Source organism: Varanus komodoensis, unplaced genomic scaffold (assembly GCF_004798865.1).
Source record: "Varanus komodoensis strain SLA01 unplaced genomic scaffold, ASM479886v1 scaffold1, whole genome shotgun sequence".
Taxonomy (NCBI): Eukaryota; Metazoa; Chordata; class Lepidosauria; order Squamata; family Varanidae; genus Varanus; species Varanus komodoensis.
This window is the reverse complement of record NW_025335268.1, coordinates 69,060,063-69,076,130: the sequence shown is the minus strand read 5'-3', so window position 1 is coordinate 69,076,130 and position 16,068 is coordinate 69,060,063. Positions and strand designations below refer to the sequence as shown.

The 16,068-nt window shown below is 45.0% G+C and overlaps 1 protein-coding gene across 17 annotated transcripts in view; it reads left to right on the top strand.

Moving 5' to 3' along the window:
• Positions 1–16,068, top strand: part of CELF2 (CUGBP Elav-like family member 2) — a 543,991-nt gene that overhangs the window by 188,408 nt on the left and 339,515 nt on the right. The window contains exon 1 of one of the 17 annotated variants that reach the window (XM_044428104.1): positions 15,376–16,056. The exons of the other annotated variants lie outside the window; for them this stretch is intronic. Coding sequence (XP_044284039.1) covers positions 16,013–16,056 — 44 coding nt within the window. The 5' untranslated portion in view covers positions 15,376–16,012. Of the gene's footprint in view, positions 1–15,375; positions 16,057–16,068 lie in introns of those variants that run through there. 17 annotated transcript variants of the gene reach the window in all.

Here is a 16,068-nt window from a genome sequence, read left to right as displayed (position 1 = left end):
TGGCATGCATAACGCGAGCTGGTATTCTTACTCCTTTTCCCTGACAGCTTCCAATCCGTTGTATTGTGCCTACAAGACTGGGAATCTTTCTCCTCTGTTTATTTGCTCCTTTCTATGACACTATAACTGGATTTTTTCCTACAGTCATGATATCCTGTATCCCAGAAGCAGCTTTTGTGTTGACTCCATGAGCCCCTCTCAGGTCAACCTTGCATGTCCACAAGGTTTGGATCTCTTTCCTCTTTCAGCAATGCAGCATTCTTTTTTAGACCCATAGATGTCTCCCAGTTATATTCCTTTCACACCCATCCTGGAAACATACCAGGGAATGTTGGAGGTTTTCTACATGAAGCCTTTCTCATGCTTCTTTATGAGTTGTTTAATGATGTCATGAACCTCCAGTTTCACTGGTCTTTAAACTGCACTTTCAATTAAATTTTTGGAGCAGAGAAAATGTGCTATTATTTGTGAAAGCAAACCCAAAGACATTTTCTACCTTCTCTATTTAGACCATTCCACTTATCCCACAGTGCCACCTAGAGGCCATGGCATGGCAAAGCAGAAAACACCTGCAGTACACAGACCTCAATTTGGCAATGAAACTGAAAGTAGCAGTTTAAGAGCTTCATGCAGAAAAGCTCTTAGGAGGACTCGGATGCTCAGGTTAGGGTGCAATCGTGTCCCTCTTCTTTCTCCACCAGGCCAGTGGAGAAGCTTCCCTCCAGCTCGTATGCTGCCCTCATTAATCCTGTTAGCAAGATTTTTGCTCTCACTTCACACACAATTATCCCATAGTGAAAAGAAACCAGTACAGAGTTGAGCATCATTTTAAGGAATGAGCAGACAAGCACCTCTTGTATTTGGGGGTTTGGAAGCACTGCCTTAGGGTGTGGAGTAGATTTTAAACAGCTCCGTTATTCAGTACGCAACAACCACAACTCCATCATATAGTACACCAGCCTCCTCCAACCTGGTGGCCTTCAGAGGTTTCTGGAGAGCAGCTCCCAGAATTCCCATCCAGCAGGGCCATCGACTGGGGATTCTGGGTGTAGCAATTCGAATGTGTCTGGAAGGCACCAGGCTGGGGAAGGCTGCAGTCCACGACAGCATTGGCAACAGTGTGTAATACCGGGGATGCATTCCTAAGTTCATAGCAGGACCACACGGGTTAAAATATACTTGGGCAAATTGACGCAATCAAGCCCATAGATGTACATTTTGAGTCCTTAAAATTTGTCCTTGCTGGACTATACCTCTTGGAAGCCTTTGCTCTACTGTATTTTGACACACAGGTACTCAAGCCCTCCTTTTGGAATATCTGCCCCTTCTCAGGTTATTTTAAGAACGATCAATATACTACATGATATTTGATGCTCATGTCCAGATCGTTGATTCAGAAAACACCTCGAAGACGTGTACAATAAAGGACCGTTATAGTTGGGAGGGGGTTTAAAATCAGAGAGATGATGGATATTTCCTCCCCTCCCATTTCTCTACTTAGATAGATAAATGAAATAATAGTATGAATATACAGACTTTTTTCCCCCAAAATTGAATATTGTTAATTATTCTCTGTGAAATTCCCATGAACTTTGCTGGGAGCCCCGAACACCAGGAGTAATGAATAAAGAAATCAATGTATTTTTCCAAGCTGCTTCTTCACCTGAAAGCCAGTGGCTTTTTTTGCTTAAACGTTTTGCTTAAACGGTAAAATGTGTACCCTTTCTTAAGAACTTCCAAAATTATTTCCCCCACTGTACTTCAGAATGTCTGAAGTGCTTGTCGGCAGCTTTTCAGCCCACATTTAATTTTAATGAGAGTGTTACATAACTCCCTTTAAAGCAGCTCACAGTTGGTGAACTGCAGAAGCATTAGGTACCACTCAGAGTGTTTTGGGACACAAAAAGAAATCCTTTGGATAGGTGCAGAGTGGGCATGGGTGAGAATTTTGTTGCAATTTCAATAAGGATTTACCGAAATGATATACTGATAGGGGGAAAAATCCTTGAGATATATATGCAAAATTGACAAGGGAAGCAGAATGCAGAAGAAAGCAAATAGAAAAAGTTGTCCAGCCCTGTCCAGGGCCTTGGGAGATCTCCTCTTGAATATTTTGGTTCTCAGGATACAGCCATGTTGAAATATATTTAGGGCGGCCACACCTTTTCCTCACAATCTCTTCATCCTTAACAGCTGTCTGGCAAATTGGTACAACACAATCTTCTGTGCGCCAGAATAGCTGTTCCTCTTGAGGGAGTGAGAACTTCATTTGTTTGTTGGGCTGAGATTTTATCAAAATCCACAAAGTTCATTTTTCAGAGAAGAACTAAAAGAGATGGATGTGGGAGAAACCAAAAGGGACAGCTTCACCCATTCCTAGTACAAATTGACTTCAGAATACCTTTCCTAAAAGTACAGTTTGTATTCTCAGTTTCTTTCTTAAGGGCTAAACTTCCTTCCTGTATCTGTCTATATCCCTTATTTTCACATCAACACACTGCTACGCTTGTGTCTGGTTTATCCATTTCTGCACATTCCAAATGCCGTATCAACTGAACTGTATCAGCTCTCCTTTAACCTAGTTTTACTGACCTGTCCCAAACATAGAAACATAGAAACAGAGCGAGTCAGAAGGGGCCTCCCGGGCCATCTAGTCTGACCTCCGGCACCAGCCAGCTCCACAAACAAATCACTATCCCTTTTATTTTGGGTTTTTTTTTTTTTCATTTTAATCTCTCAGCAGTAGCAGTCTTGTATTGAGCATACTTGTCTATACATTCATGCAATTTATCCAAAGATAAAATGCAATGCTCTTTTATACTTTGCCAAGGCTGAGAGAAGTTATAAATGCTGGCAACCCCATCTTATTGGCATAAATGGATGAAATTTGGCTGGTTTGCTTTCTCCCACGATCAAAAACATAAAACAAAGAAAGAAAACGATCTCAAACTCTTTCTGCCGCATTTATGTAGAAATCTGTTACTTTTTGCACATTCCTATAAAGAAACAACCACCATTTGAAAGGAAAAAGTTACCCATCTGCACCTGCCAAATTCAATAACCATATCAGCTCTCCGCAAGCAGAGAAACAGAACTAGTTCCTGCCTTGCAACTACTAAGATGATAAGTCTTTCAGAAGAAAAGATGTGCCAGCCCTAATTTAGCACCACAAGCAAGGATGCGCACGCAAGGTTCATAGACAAACTTCAGAGAGGGATGAATTTGTCAGTGTGGCATTTGGTTTCTTTTTGATAACTGGGCTTCTTTCCTTCCTAATTACAAAGGCATTTGCAAATATTGGTAAGTTCTTCTGAAGAAACACACAAAAGCAAAATTCTGGCCCATCCCTAGTTATCCACCAAATATGTCTTCTTTTCGATTCCAATGGGTCTACCTAGCTTAGGGAATTATGGGCATCCTATGGGGGAGGGTTGAATTGTGGTGTTGAAGAAGACTCCTGAGAGTCCCTTGGACTGCAAAGAGAGCAAATCAGTCAATTCTAAAGGAAGTCAACCCTGACTGTTCTTTAGAAGGACAGATAGTGAAGCTGAAGCTCAAATAGTTTGGGCATCTAATGAGTAGGAAGAACTTGTTGGAAAAGACCCTGATGCTGGGAATGATCGAAGGCAAAAGGGGAAGGGGACAGCAGAGGTTGAGGTGGCTGGATGGGGACACGGGAGAGGTGGGTGTGGGGTCGGTGGACTCGGGAAGATAGTGGAGGACAGGAGAACCTGAAGGACTGTTGTCCATGGGGTTGCAAAGAGTCGAGCACGACGTCTCAACCAAACAACAAACGGAGGGGGCAAAGCAGAGGAGGAGCAAAGGTTGCTTCCATGCTTCTCTCGCCCAGCAAAACATTTAGACATCTCCTCCCTTCCTTTGTGATGCCCACAGAACTGGCACTCCTCTGTCTTTGGAAAAGGTCTTTTGGCGCCAGATGAGGCTGCTTTGAGTTCGGAGTCCCAGCACTGGCCTTGGAGCAAGTTTCCGAGGTTAAAACTGAGAGTTTCACCATTTCCTTGGCAATCTAGGCAATGTCCCGGTGGCATAGCATGGTGCCCCTATTTAGATATAAGCACCGAGCATAGAATCACAGAATAGTAAAGTTGGAAGGGGCCATGAAGGCCATCGGGTCCAACCCCATGCTGTTGCGGGACACCAAGTCACACCATCCCACTCTCTCTTCACTGGAGGGAGTGGCATATGCAAATTATTCCTGGGGCATTTTACTATTCAGTGCTAGTTTGCTTCTGTGAAGGTGGGCATTACAGGTCCAACCTCACATACAGATGTTTTAAAATCTCTTTCATGTCATCACAAACATACGAGTCAGTATGAGAACAGGGCTGGCATCTGGCTATTTTTTGCATGACCTACTCTGTCTGGGCTTGTTAAGTGCAGTGTTATTGATGATTAGTAGCTTTTTTCAGATTGAAAGGCCGTCTGTAAAGAAAGTTGGTTCTCCTGGGATGGTAGAATAGAAGCTTGAGTTTACTGACATTCCCCAAACTCTGTGCATCATTCAATTTGTCCATGCTCTCATGTGTAATGTGTTTTTATTGACATTCAGACGGTGGAAGTGTCCATTTTGATGTGCATTTTTCAAAAGTGCACCTTTCCTCCTATTGACCAAAGCATGAAAATGTGTTTTAGTGTGTGGAAAGCCATATATTTTACTGTGCATATTTTTCGAAATCTGCTTAGAGAGTCTGTGGGATTAATTTAATTGTGGAAAATAAATTGAATAAATAAATAAAATGCGCATTTTGCAAGCTCAATTGCAAGTTCATGAATTTGAGAAGATTTTGAAAACACACACACACTTTGATGAATGCTCACATTTGGGATCCTGAACAGAGCTAGTCCATATGACCGGCAAACTGAAGGTCCCATGTACCCCTGTTGGCCCTAACATCCAAGGCCTGCACATGAAAGTACTATCTTCTTGCACAGACTGAAGATCACTGCTGACATATTTTACAGGGCTTTTGCATTGGCCTGTCTTCTGATCTAGGCGTCTGGCCTTATCCATCTGCCACTTGCAGAATGTTTGATTGATGCTGATTGTTTGGGTGTGAATCCTTGTCCAGTTAACTGGAACCAATGACATGAGGCTGACAGAAGACTGTGGCATAGGAAGGATGTGCTATGGAAACATGTAAGGCTGTGGAGCGTCTGGCATAAGGTGTCCAGAAGGTGTGCCTGCCATGCTTAGATAGTTTCATGCTCAAGTTAGTGGTGGCTGGGGTGCAAGTTGTCGAATTGTGCACAATTGTGGTGGAATTGCCTTGAGGCTTCCGGCCCATGGGACCAGAGGATGGATTTACAATCCATGTATCTCAGAAAGGGGCCAGTCGTTTGCTGGTAGAAGCTAAGAAAACATTGTCCTAAGAGAGACATAAATATGTTGGTATAACTCCAAAGCTATATGTTGGCACTACTCCAGCTGCCCATGGCTCCAGAACCTGCAAATAATGCATTATATTATAACCTTGACTTCGGTATACTTAGCTTGTTATAATAAGCAAAAATATTTTACACAAAGCACCTGAATATTGGCAGATATGTTGAATTTGTGACTCTGACATCCTACTCCTTCCTCCTTGCCCTCCCTGCTACTTAAATTCAAATCAACAAGCAAACATTGTATAAAGTCTTACTTCAACTGATTTATTAGCTTTCTGGTTCTGAAAAAAGGATACAAAATTGTGCACATTCATGGTTCTGCACCCATATTTTTGTAAGCTTGGACAAATCTGTAAACTTGGTGTTCGATTTTTTTCCCAATCTTAAATTTCTTCCATTCTGTTCCATACCAATTTATGGGATTTCTTTCTTTCTTCTTTTCTTGTCCTTCCTTCCTTCTTTTTCCTTTGGTCTGTTTGCTTCTCAAATCTGCATGAAAATGTATACAGATGTTTTACATATTTCTCCCCATACACAAATCCAATTTTGCCTAATATATGCATTTTGCCTGCTATTTCCATTAATATAATGCTATTTATTGTCATGAATATACACATTCTTGTGTGCACTTTTTCATATACACACATTGTTTAAAATTACTGTTGGGCTCTTTCATTCTCCTACTCTCTAGGACCATGACATACATTTAATCATAAATGTAAAATGAACATCAAAGTGTTGACAATTTCCGCAAGGGCTGAATGTTTTCCATTAACATTTCAGTGCAAAATTATGCATTGGAAGAGCAAATGTATTTCCAAGAAGCCCAATGAGGACTATGTTTCCTGTGCCATTTTTCTGTTGCTATTTTTCCTTTAGCACCATCCTTCCTTGGTTGGGGCATCTTCCTTCTCATTTACTAAGTCCTCTCAGCCATCAAGAAATGTGATCAGTCAGTGCACTGTAAAGCCAATTAGTCTGGCCTTCTGCTGATGTCAACAAGGACAATCTTCAGTAGGTTGGTCTCAGAGTTGAGTTGGCCAGTTAGAGCTCTCTTTCGGACCAGGGTTTCGGAACAGATGGACACGTTGGTTCCTTTGCACAAGCTCCATTTGGGCCTTCTAATCACCCCCGCAGTCACAGTAAGCAGAAATAGGCAACTGGGCAGGGGAGTCCCCCGCCCCTCCATTGTCATTTGCATCAGTCTCCATGAGCTGCAGGGCAAACACGCACAGCGTGGAGTTTATGTTCATGCCCCCTTTCGGAAGATTTTGCCCTGGAGCCTGGAAGTCTAAAGGAGCGGTTGCTTCGGTGGCAATGCAGTTTAAACTGCAGGCTTGTACAAAAGCCAGAAGCTGTTGCGCTTCCCAGTTCTCCGCAAGGCCTGAGAACAGCAAGTGCTTTGTCGTGCGTCCCGCTTCCTCCCAGCAACCTGACACTGTCTCTCTCGTGACCCTGGCGCTCTGCTTCCCCGTCCTCCTCTGTCTCCATCGCTGTGCTCTTGAGGGTCACAAGGACTGGGAGGTCACTGCCAGGGCCAGCAGCCCAGGAAGCGGGGCAACTGGCAGGGAGATGGCCCCTGTCTGTCTGGATCCTTGGGGCCACGGGGGGGAATCTGCTGGCAGCCTCCCAGCTGCATCCCCGTGTATGGAACGAGGAAGGGGACACGAAGGAGGAGGATGGGACTAGCTAGCTTGTCCTCCCTCTCCATCCCAAGAGAGCCATCAGATGGGGCACTGAGTAGGGCTGCAGCGAGCCTCGCAAAATGGCTGAAAAGCTGTTCCTTGCACCAAGGTAAAATTGTTCACAGACCCACCCGCCCCTTTTGGGCCTGGATCTGAAGCCATGGCAAGCCACCCTTCCCGATCGTTTCTTCCCAGCCCTGTAGCACAGAGATGAATTTACAAGAGTCCCACCTAAGAAATGGGGGAACATTAACAAGATGTCCTGGATACACCCGCATATTTGCTTTTGGATGGGTTCAGATAGCAGGAGAATGTATCTGAAAATTTATCTTGAAAGTATTAAGACAGCTGTTAATGATGTCTGTGTTTTGTCTCAGAATCCCGCCTAACTGTCTTAGCAAAGGCTGAGTATTACTCAGCAAGTCGCTGGAACATGTTGTTGAAAACATCTTTCCATCTGTGCGTAAAATGGGGAGAGAAAGGAGTTAAAGTTCTATATAGCAACTCGAATTTCATACCTCCCCCACAGCCACAGTTGGGAATGTATGCTTTGCTGCAGCAAATCTTAATTCAAGTCATCTTTTCCACCGTGCTAATTCTGAACAACGTTTACTTCTGTCAATCATTAATTAAGATAAAAGCCGGCTCTAGAATTAAGGGAATCTATGCTTTTTTAAATTGTGTGTATGTGTGAACTGTTTCCATCAGCATCTGAATTAGATTGCCTAGGTCAGGAAGGTTACTAAGCTATCTAAAGTTTGGTCTAAATCTATCTCTTTTGGTGCTGGGACTAAATTGCCTCTTTCTGTGCCAATCAAGTAGGAGAGATGATGTTGGGGGTGTGGCCACTGCATGAAGCCCCACCCCAGACCACCTTCCCGTTGCTTTTTGCATTTCCCATTCCAGAGAGAGGCGTAAACTGAAGGGAGCTGGGTGGTAGCTGATGCGGTGAGATTTTATTTTCCTGACATCTGAGAGAAACACTCACCTAAATGTCGTCTTTGTTAACTTTCCAGTGTCAGGTTAAAACTGCCCTCTGTTCCAAGGCAGTCACTGGCATTTGATGGCTTATGTGGGCTGCTTTAATTAGGCCCAGCTTTACTGAAATGGTTTTAGATGTTTAAGCTGTTTTCCATTTTTGTATATTGGAATTTGAAACTGTTTTAAATTTGTATACAGGATCTTTTGCTGTGTTTTATTGTGCTGTGTTGGATCTCTTTTCTGTATTTTGAGAAGTTACTGGGAGCCAGAGAGGGTGATAGAGAAATAAAGTGCTCAGTTGATTGACCATACTTGTAAATGGACGAATCATCTGAGCCAGCGTAAGCTGAAGGCATGCAAAGGACTGGTGTTTGAGTGAGGCTCTGGAGGAGCTTTTGGCCTGCATCTGCCCACTGATTATTGGCCTTGGGTATCAAGCTTTCTCTGAGCCAAGCACAGACAACCCATCTTCTGCAACAGCTTCCTGAACGGGCCTTCCTCTGCCTTGTGCCGGCTCATTGTTTTCGGCTGCAAACCTCCATGATCCCTGAACAGTACCCATACTGGCTGGTGCTGATGGGAGGAATGGCCCAGAACAGTCGGACAGCACCAAGCTGGGAACCGCGGGTGCTCGGCCGTGCCCAGCTGTGGATCTCTGGTGGCCCTCCTCTCCAGCCAGCTAGCCCTGGCTGGCTGGCTGACCTGCTCGCCATGCGATGCTCTGAGCAGAGCAGGGCTGGGGAGCTGGTTCTGGCCACGATTTCGTTCCCCACCCTGCCCCTAATACCACAGTCATCCATGCACTGCTCGCCTCTTCCCTGGATTACGTGGGGCTGCCTTTGAAGACAGCCCAGATGCTTCAGCTAATTCAAAACTGAACACATGGCTGATCATGAGGACTGGTGCCGGAGAGCACCCCATGCTGGTCCTCCATCAGCTGTGCTGGTTGTCCATGGCCACCCAGGCCCAATTCAGAGCACTAACTTTGTCAAATAAAGCCCTGTATGGCTTTGGGCCAGGATATCTGAAGGAATGCCCATCTCCATAGATCCCTACCAGGCCCCTAAGATCTTCAGTGGAGGCCCTTCTCCATGAGCTACCCCAGTGAAGTAGAGGGAGAAATGGTGAGAAGAAGGGCCTTTCCCGCTATTGCCCTTCGCTTGTGGAACAGTCCTTCTAAGGAGATGCATTTGGCACCCTCCCTGTTGGACTTTCACTGCCAGGTAAAGCCGCTTTTATTTAACACTTGTTTTTAGTAAGTTATCTTGGTTTTGCTATGGGAGAATTTGAAAGGAGACGAGATTCAGTGTCTTGGTGACCTTAACATGCTGAATCCGCCAACACGCACACAAATTAAGAGGACCAGGTCAGCATCAGTAGTGGGTTGTGGCCACAACCTGGCAACCCGACGGCTACCAAAGGATCCCAGCAGCTGAAGCTCACCCCGGGCTCTACATTTCTTGGGCTTAGGTGGAATTTGCAGCCTAGTGTTGCCTGATTTAAAGACTCTTTGCCTTGCAAGAGTCCAAGACAACTTCCATAGTTCCCTTCGTCTCTGTCTTATCTACACATCAAACCTGCAAGGTAACTTAGGAAGGCCCCAAGGCCCCCAGGAAGCTTCATGACTGAGTGAGGACTACAACCCAGGTCTACTGATCCTGAGTCCAACACAGCGCCAGACTGCATAACATTTGACTTGTAAGGCCTTTGGGACGGGGACCTGTCCTTTTCTCTTTCATTTTGTAAACATCATTTGATTTATTGATTGAAAGCATTAGTCCTACAGCTTTTGCCAAACCATCCTTCAGATGAAAGCCTAAAACACAATAAAGGGAAATGAACAACAGCACAAAACAACAGTTAGTGTGTGGGTATGTCTGGCTGTAATATAAATGACAGCAAACAAATCAACAAAGGCAGCCCAGAAAATATCAAATAACAGACATCAAGATAAGGGCAATTTAGAGAATTGCCTTGATTATTAAAAGGCATTAAAGGTGTTGCTGTGGATACCTGGGAAAGCAAGACTCACAAAGCATGTGGGCATGCTTGTTCAAAGCTCTGGATGGAAACGCAGGCGTGAGCAGGTGTGAGCAGGCGTGAGCAGGTGCTCACACTGAAAATATCCCTGCATGGTCGAACCCATGCTCACATTTGACTCATGCCCGGTTTCTGGTTTGAGTTGACTTCCAAAATTGTGCAAATTTCCTCTCTAGTCTGTTTTAGCCTCTGAAGGGAAGACTTGTTATTTATTTTATTTACTAAAAAGCTTTTTTATACCGCCCTTCACCTTGAGTCCTGGGATGGTGATACAATAAAAGCACAGCATTGTCTGAATTACCTCAAATAAAACCCGTCCTTAAAATAGCATCAACACTTAAACTATCGGGCAAATAAAAATAGTTTTGGCCTGGCGCTGAAATGAATAAAGGGTCGGCACCAGGTGAACCTCTCTGGGGAGCGTCTTCCATAACCATCCGGAAATGGCCAGATTAGGATATTTTGCACCAATTTGAGGAAACCTGCGCAAAGCTCCTGTTGAATCGCTGCTCAATTTGCACCGATCTCGCGTTCACACAACTAAGGTAGTGATCACAAACATGAACACAGATGGGTCATGAGAGGAGCAGCGGGAGGATGTTCAGAGGATCCCGGAGGCCTTGTGGGCCCATCCCTAGAAACGGCAGAGAAGCACAGACTTTGCTAGTGCCAGAAGGAGGTCTGGGAAAGGAGTGTCATTCCTCAGGCTCCACGGCAAAAGTATTTTTGAGATAGGTAAGGCATACCTGAGAGAGCACCTTCTCCCGCACGAACCTGCCCTGTCACGGAGGTCAGAGGATAACATGGACCTGTGGCGGGTTGGAATCTACCCAAAGAAGAGCTTTCACTGTCGTGGCACCAGTTCCCTGCAGGAACTTGCCCTTGGAGGTCAAGCGGGTGCCAAATTTGTACTGTGTTCAGCAGCTCCAGACAACACTAATGCGTACATAAGCTTGTGCATTAAGAAAGTATCACCGTACTTTAATTTTAAACATGATGCATCTCACCAGAGTAGGGGAGATGCGTGTGACCTTCCGCCCTGCATGAGTGCTAACTTTGTGGCCCTTTCTGATGGTTTTGTGTCTTGCAACTAGAATCAGCCTGGGCAGTTGTCCAGGATAGGATTGTCCAGTGTGACGTTTGTCCATGGTCGCCTAATGCCTTCCTCAGCTCCAGTGCACCCACCCAACTCCATGTGGGTGCATCTGGGAGAAGGTCTTGAAGGGGGATCTGAATTGGCAGGCAGATTGGGGGAGATGGTGGTCCTTCCAATGGCACCATATCCTTGAATGTTGGTTCGGGGTGTTGAGAGCCCTTGGGCATGGCGCCCTGTATTGATTATTTACCCTCCCTTCCTCCATGAGCCTTCTTCTCACCAGCATGGTCACCAGCTTCTCTTGCTCCTCCTCTTTCTCATGCCACCACTTGCTTGCTTGAGCAGCAGAGAACTGCATGGATCTGTTGATTCTTCTTCTCATGACCACGGTTGTCTGGATCAGGTGGCCATGTCCATCACCAGCAAAAGGGAAGCGCAAGTCCAGGGGTGTCTTGCCAGTGGATTCCTACCTGGGTGCAAGCAGGTCCCTGGCCATGCCTCCCCTTGACACTGGCCTTGGTAGCCCTCTTCGTTTGGGGCATCCTTCTCATGAGAGGTGTCTCTCCTTCTGCATTCAATTCACACCCTGCCTCTCATGGTTTTTCCCTTCTTTTTTCCTTCTCTGGCCCGCTTCTCACTTTTAAAATGGCGAAAGCAAACATGTTCCAAGGAGCACACTGCTCTGTTCATTGTTAAATGAAGCAATAACCTATGCACTTGTAATGCTTTCACTATGACCTACTTACATACTACTTCACCCTCCTTATAGTATGATTAAAAGCTCCTTTGAATCCACCATTCCCTCAAGGGATTTGAGGCTAGAATTTAACAAACTGCTCAGAAGGCTTAAGTCGGTAAGAGGGCTTCCCTACAGCTTCTCCTAGCTAATTCACATGTAATTAAAAGGGAAATAAATATTTCACAAGACCCGAGTTTTGAAACAAAAACAACACACAACAAAAAGCACTTCCCAACCTTTCTTCCACATAGGAAAGAGAAAAAAAAATGCATGGATAAAAATAGACTGATTTCAAGAAAGAGGTTCTGTGTCGGGGGTTGCCCTCAATCTTTTTACATCCATGGAAGGGGTGGCCTTTGATGGGCCCAGAACTGGCCTCTGCAAAATGAGGCCAGGAAGCCAGCCTTGTGACCTATTTCTGAAGAGGAAAATGGACCACAGAACCTCACACATCCTCTCTTCTCCCCCCGTATTTCCTCGAAAAATAAGGAATTATATAAGAAGATGGCAGTGGGTTAAAACTAGAATAGAGAGACTTCGTATTCAAATGAATCTCCTCATTTCTTCATCTTTGAGCTCTTGTCTCCTTTGGCTGAGTATGAAAAGCCTGCCCTTTCTGCAGTGGAAGATTTTTTTTTTTAAATTGAAAGTTAATCCTCCTCTACTCTAGGCTGGATTAACCACCGTGGAGGCCTGAGATCAGAAATCAGGTGGCAGCGTCCATCTGGAGAACGTTGTAATGACTTTTCCCTCTCTCCCTCTGCTTCATTTTCTTCCTCTCAGATTTCTGCAAATGTTCGCAGGTACTTGGGGTGGTAGGGAGGGGGAGTTGTTCAGATAAGAAACCAATGCCAGAAGATTAGTGTTAAATCAGTATTCTGGAATGTTCCGTGGCCACCCTGCTCCCCCCCCCACCTCACTGTGCCTGTTTCCTGACTGTTTCTTCATAATTTTGAATCTTTTTCCTGCACCCATGAGTCAAGCAAAGTGGCACATGGCAATTGCAAAAGCATCACTCGGTTGCATTTATTTATTTATTCAATTTATCGGTTGCCCTAAAACCAAAGCTCTCAGGGCAACATGTATAAGAGAAGCAAACACAGCCAACCTAATGATAAAATCAAAGATAAGGCACATTAAACGGATTGTTTTAAGAGCAGCAGCAATAAAAATAATAAGAAAATGCCAAGCAGCCAACACATGGGGAAAGATGGTTTTATAGGCATAGCATTAAATATGGAATTAACCATTTGGCAAGCAGCTGTTAAACATTCTTTTAAAAGATCTGGGTGACTGTAACAGTCTTTGCCTGGCAACCAAAAGTCAGCAATGTAGGTGGCATGAGGACTTCAGTTTGGCGTTCCTCAATTTGGGTGCTCCAAAAAAACAGCCCCACTTTGAATCTCAGAGCAGTGCCTCAGTTGATGGATTCCAGGCATTCCCTGGGAGATATCCAGTTATTTTCCTCCAGAGAGCAGACCTGTTTGCGATGTTGGCTTCAGGATTTGAAGGTAGGGAGAAGTCCTACATTGTCCCCAACCTGGAAGATGTGGGACATGCAAACTGTGCTGATCTTTTTGGCCACTCCCTGCAAATCAGAGTTGGTACCTTCTGGAGCTGGCTAAACCATGTGTCACACAGCTCATGGCCGTTGAGACTCATCTCCATTGCAGAATTCACTTGCAAAGGAGTGTTGAGAATTCCAAGCCTAAAGTTCCGCTTTGGTACATATTTTTAGTTTCTGGATACCAGTCAATAGTTAGTCATTTTCACACCAACACCACTCGCTGCTTCTACATATCCAGTCTGTGCCGATTAGTCCGCAATCAGATTTCTACTGCAGGTTTTCAGCTAGTGTCTGAGTAATACTGTGGAAATGCTAAGTGCTATTGCTTAATTGACTTCATTTTTGCAAAAATTTCCAATGCACATATTTGTCTAGCAGAACAACAGGAAGGGCTGTACAAGAATGATTTCTCAAATGCTGGAGCATATCCCATTGCAACCCTCGGTGTTAACCAGAGTACATGTTTTCCGATAATGTTTACAAGTTCCTGAATTCACAGCTGCATTTTTCAGAAAGCACTTTTAGAAATGCATATTAAGAAATGTACCTTTTAAAATTCTCTCCTTTAGAAATGCACGATTCAATGACTTCATGTTTGAGTGTGCTGTGTCCGCTGATGCTAACAAATCATGGTTTCAATCACAGACAACCCACAAATAACAATCAGACAACAAACCATGGGTTCTTTACAGGATGTGTTAGTGTGCCTGGGTTCAGACAACAGAACAGCCTGTGTTTCAATATCCGCCCATGACTCAATGACAATCCACATTCAACCCAGGGCGGGTTCACATGGGTCTGTCATGTTGTCTGGATCTAGTCTAGGAGTTCCTGGGTGGTAGGGATCCTTTTAGGAGGTAGGATTTGTTTTCTGAAACCACAGAGATAACCAGTGATCAGTTCTGAAGTTTCCATGCTTCACTGTGGCCTTTTTGGCTGCCAAAGCTCAGGATGGCCATTTTACCATTGTTGGGATGGAAATGCCATAGAGTCCCCTAGCAAGAACGGCTGCCGCTTCTAGCCTTCCATCTCTCTCCCCTTCAGTCTCAGGACTGAGCTCAGCCCCCTGGCAACAGACATGCCATGGCTTGCCCTATTCCCATTGGCTGAGCAATGTGTCCATCTCTGTGTTTAGTAAACAGGAAAACAGTCCCAAGCTGGAGGGAGGGAGGGAGGGAGGGAGGGATGGAGAAGGGGGAATTCCAACAAAACTGGTCCTGTTTAATAATCTCTGTTGGGAATGAAGCAGCTGGGAAGCCCTGCAGGTGCAGCCCAGAGGGGGAAGGGCAGAACCGGCTCAGGGACAGGGAGAAGGACGCCGCTTCAGGGGCAGGACAGTGGCTCTGCTCAAGGGGGCTGCCAGAACATGTGGCGAGGCCAGGAGAATGTGCCAGGGAGGGCAGAAACCTCGTTGCTTGAATAGTCAGTCTGTGGCGGCGGTGCAGGGTGCCTTGGCAGGGTGTGTGAATCCCGCCAGTTTCTGAGCCCAGTGCCTGAAACAAGCTATGGCTCCATGTCGCTCAGACTTGTGGCCGCCCAGGTGTTTTGATCTACCTCTCCAGTCGGGCTAGCCAGCATGCCCAGTGGTGATGTCTGGGCATGACGTCTCTTATGCAGACTACAAACAAGCATCGCCAAGGCTACAGACGGTGCCAGCTTGCAGCCCAAAAGGGACAAAAGTTCCCAGCAGGCTTTGTATTTATTTATCAATTTATTTAAAACATTTGTATGCCACCCAATTGAGCCACAGTACCTCTGGGCAGCTCACAACACAAGAAAAAAGCACACTAGAACATAATAAAAACCACAACATATTATACATTAAAAACAACAATAAAATACAGTAAAAATTACTGTACATATATATGTAAATATATGTAGATAAAATACAAAACAAAGGTCTATGGCAATTAATTATTAACATGTTTTTAATAATAGAGAGCATTCCAAATATGGGGAGCAGCTGCAGAAAAGGTATAACACAGCATCTGGTAATCATGTGTATTAGTGAGAGGCATACAAATTTAAAAATAAATAAAATCCTAGAAGTGTCATTTACATCCCTGGGGTGGAACACCATCTTTTCACAGTGGCACCTCCATGGCTGCAAGTCTCTGAGCGCTGGGTTAACTCTCCCTTTCCATTTGACCTCTAACGCTTGGGTCTTATACCTCACCCCTCTCCTCTGTGTTGGCACTTAGTCAACAACATTGCTGTTTACCTCCTGCTCCCCAGAGGACTCAGAGGGTCAGTTCCCTTGCCGCCTTCTTGGGGTGTGTCTACAGAAGTACTGAAGCCAGTCTCTGCAGGTGAGGAGCGATGGGGCTGTAGGACAAAACATGAACACGTGAAGACCTTCCAGACCACAGCTTGCCCACCTCCAGTCTCGCTCAACATAGTCCACTAACTCTGGAAATGGCTTTCGAATTTTCATAGTGGAATCACCACCGGCATTATTTGGAGATGTGAATGACTGAATCAAGACCCACGTGCATTGCATGTTCGACCACGGAGCTCCCACACCTCACAGGAACTTTGATCTGTGAGTCATGAT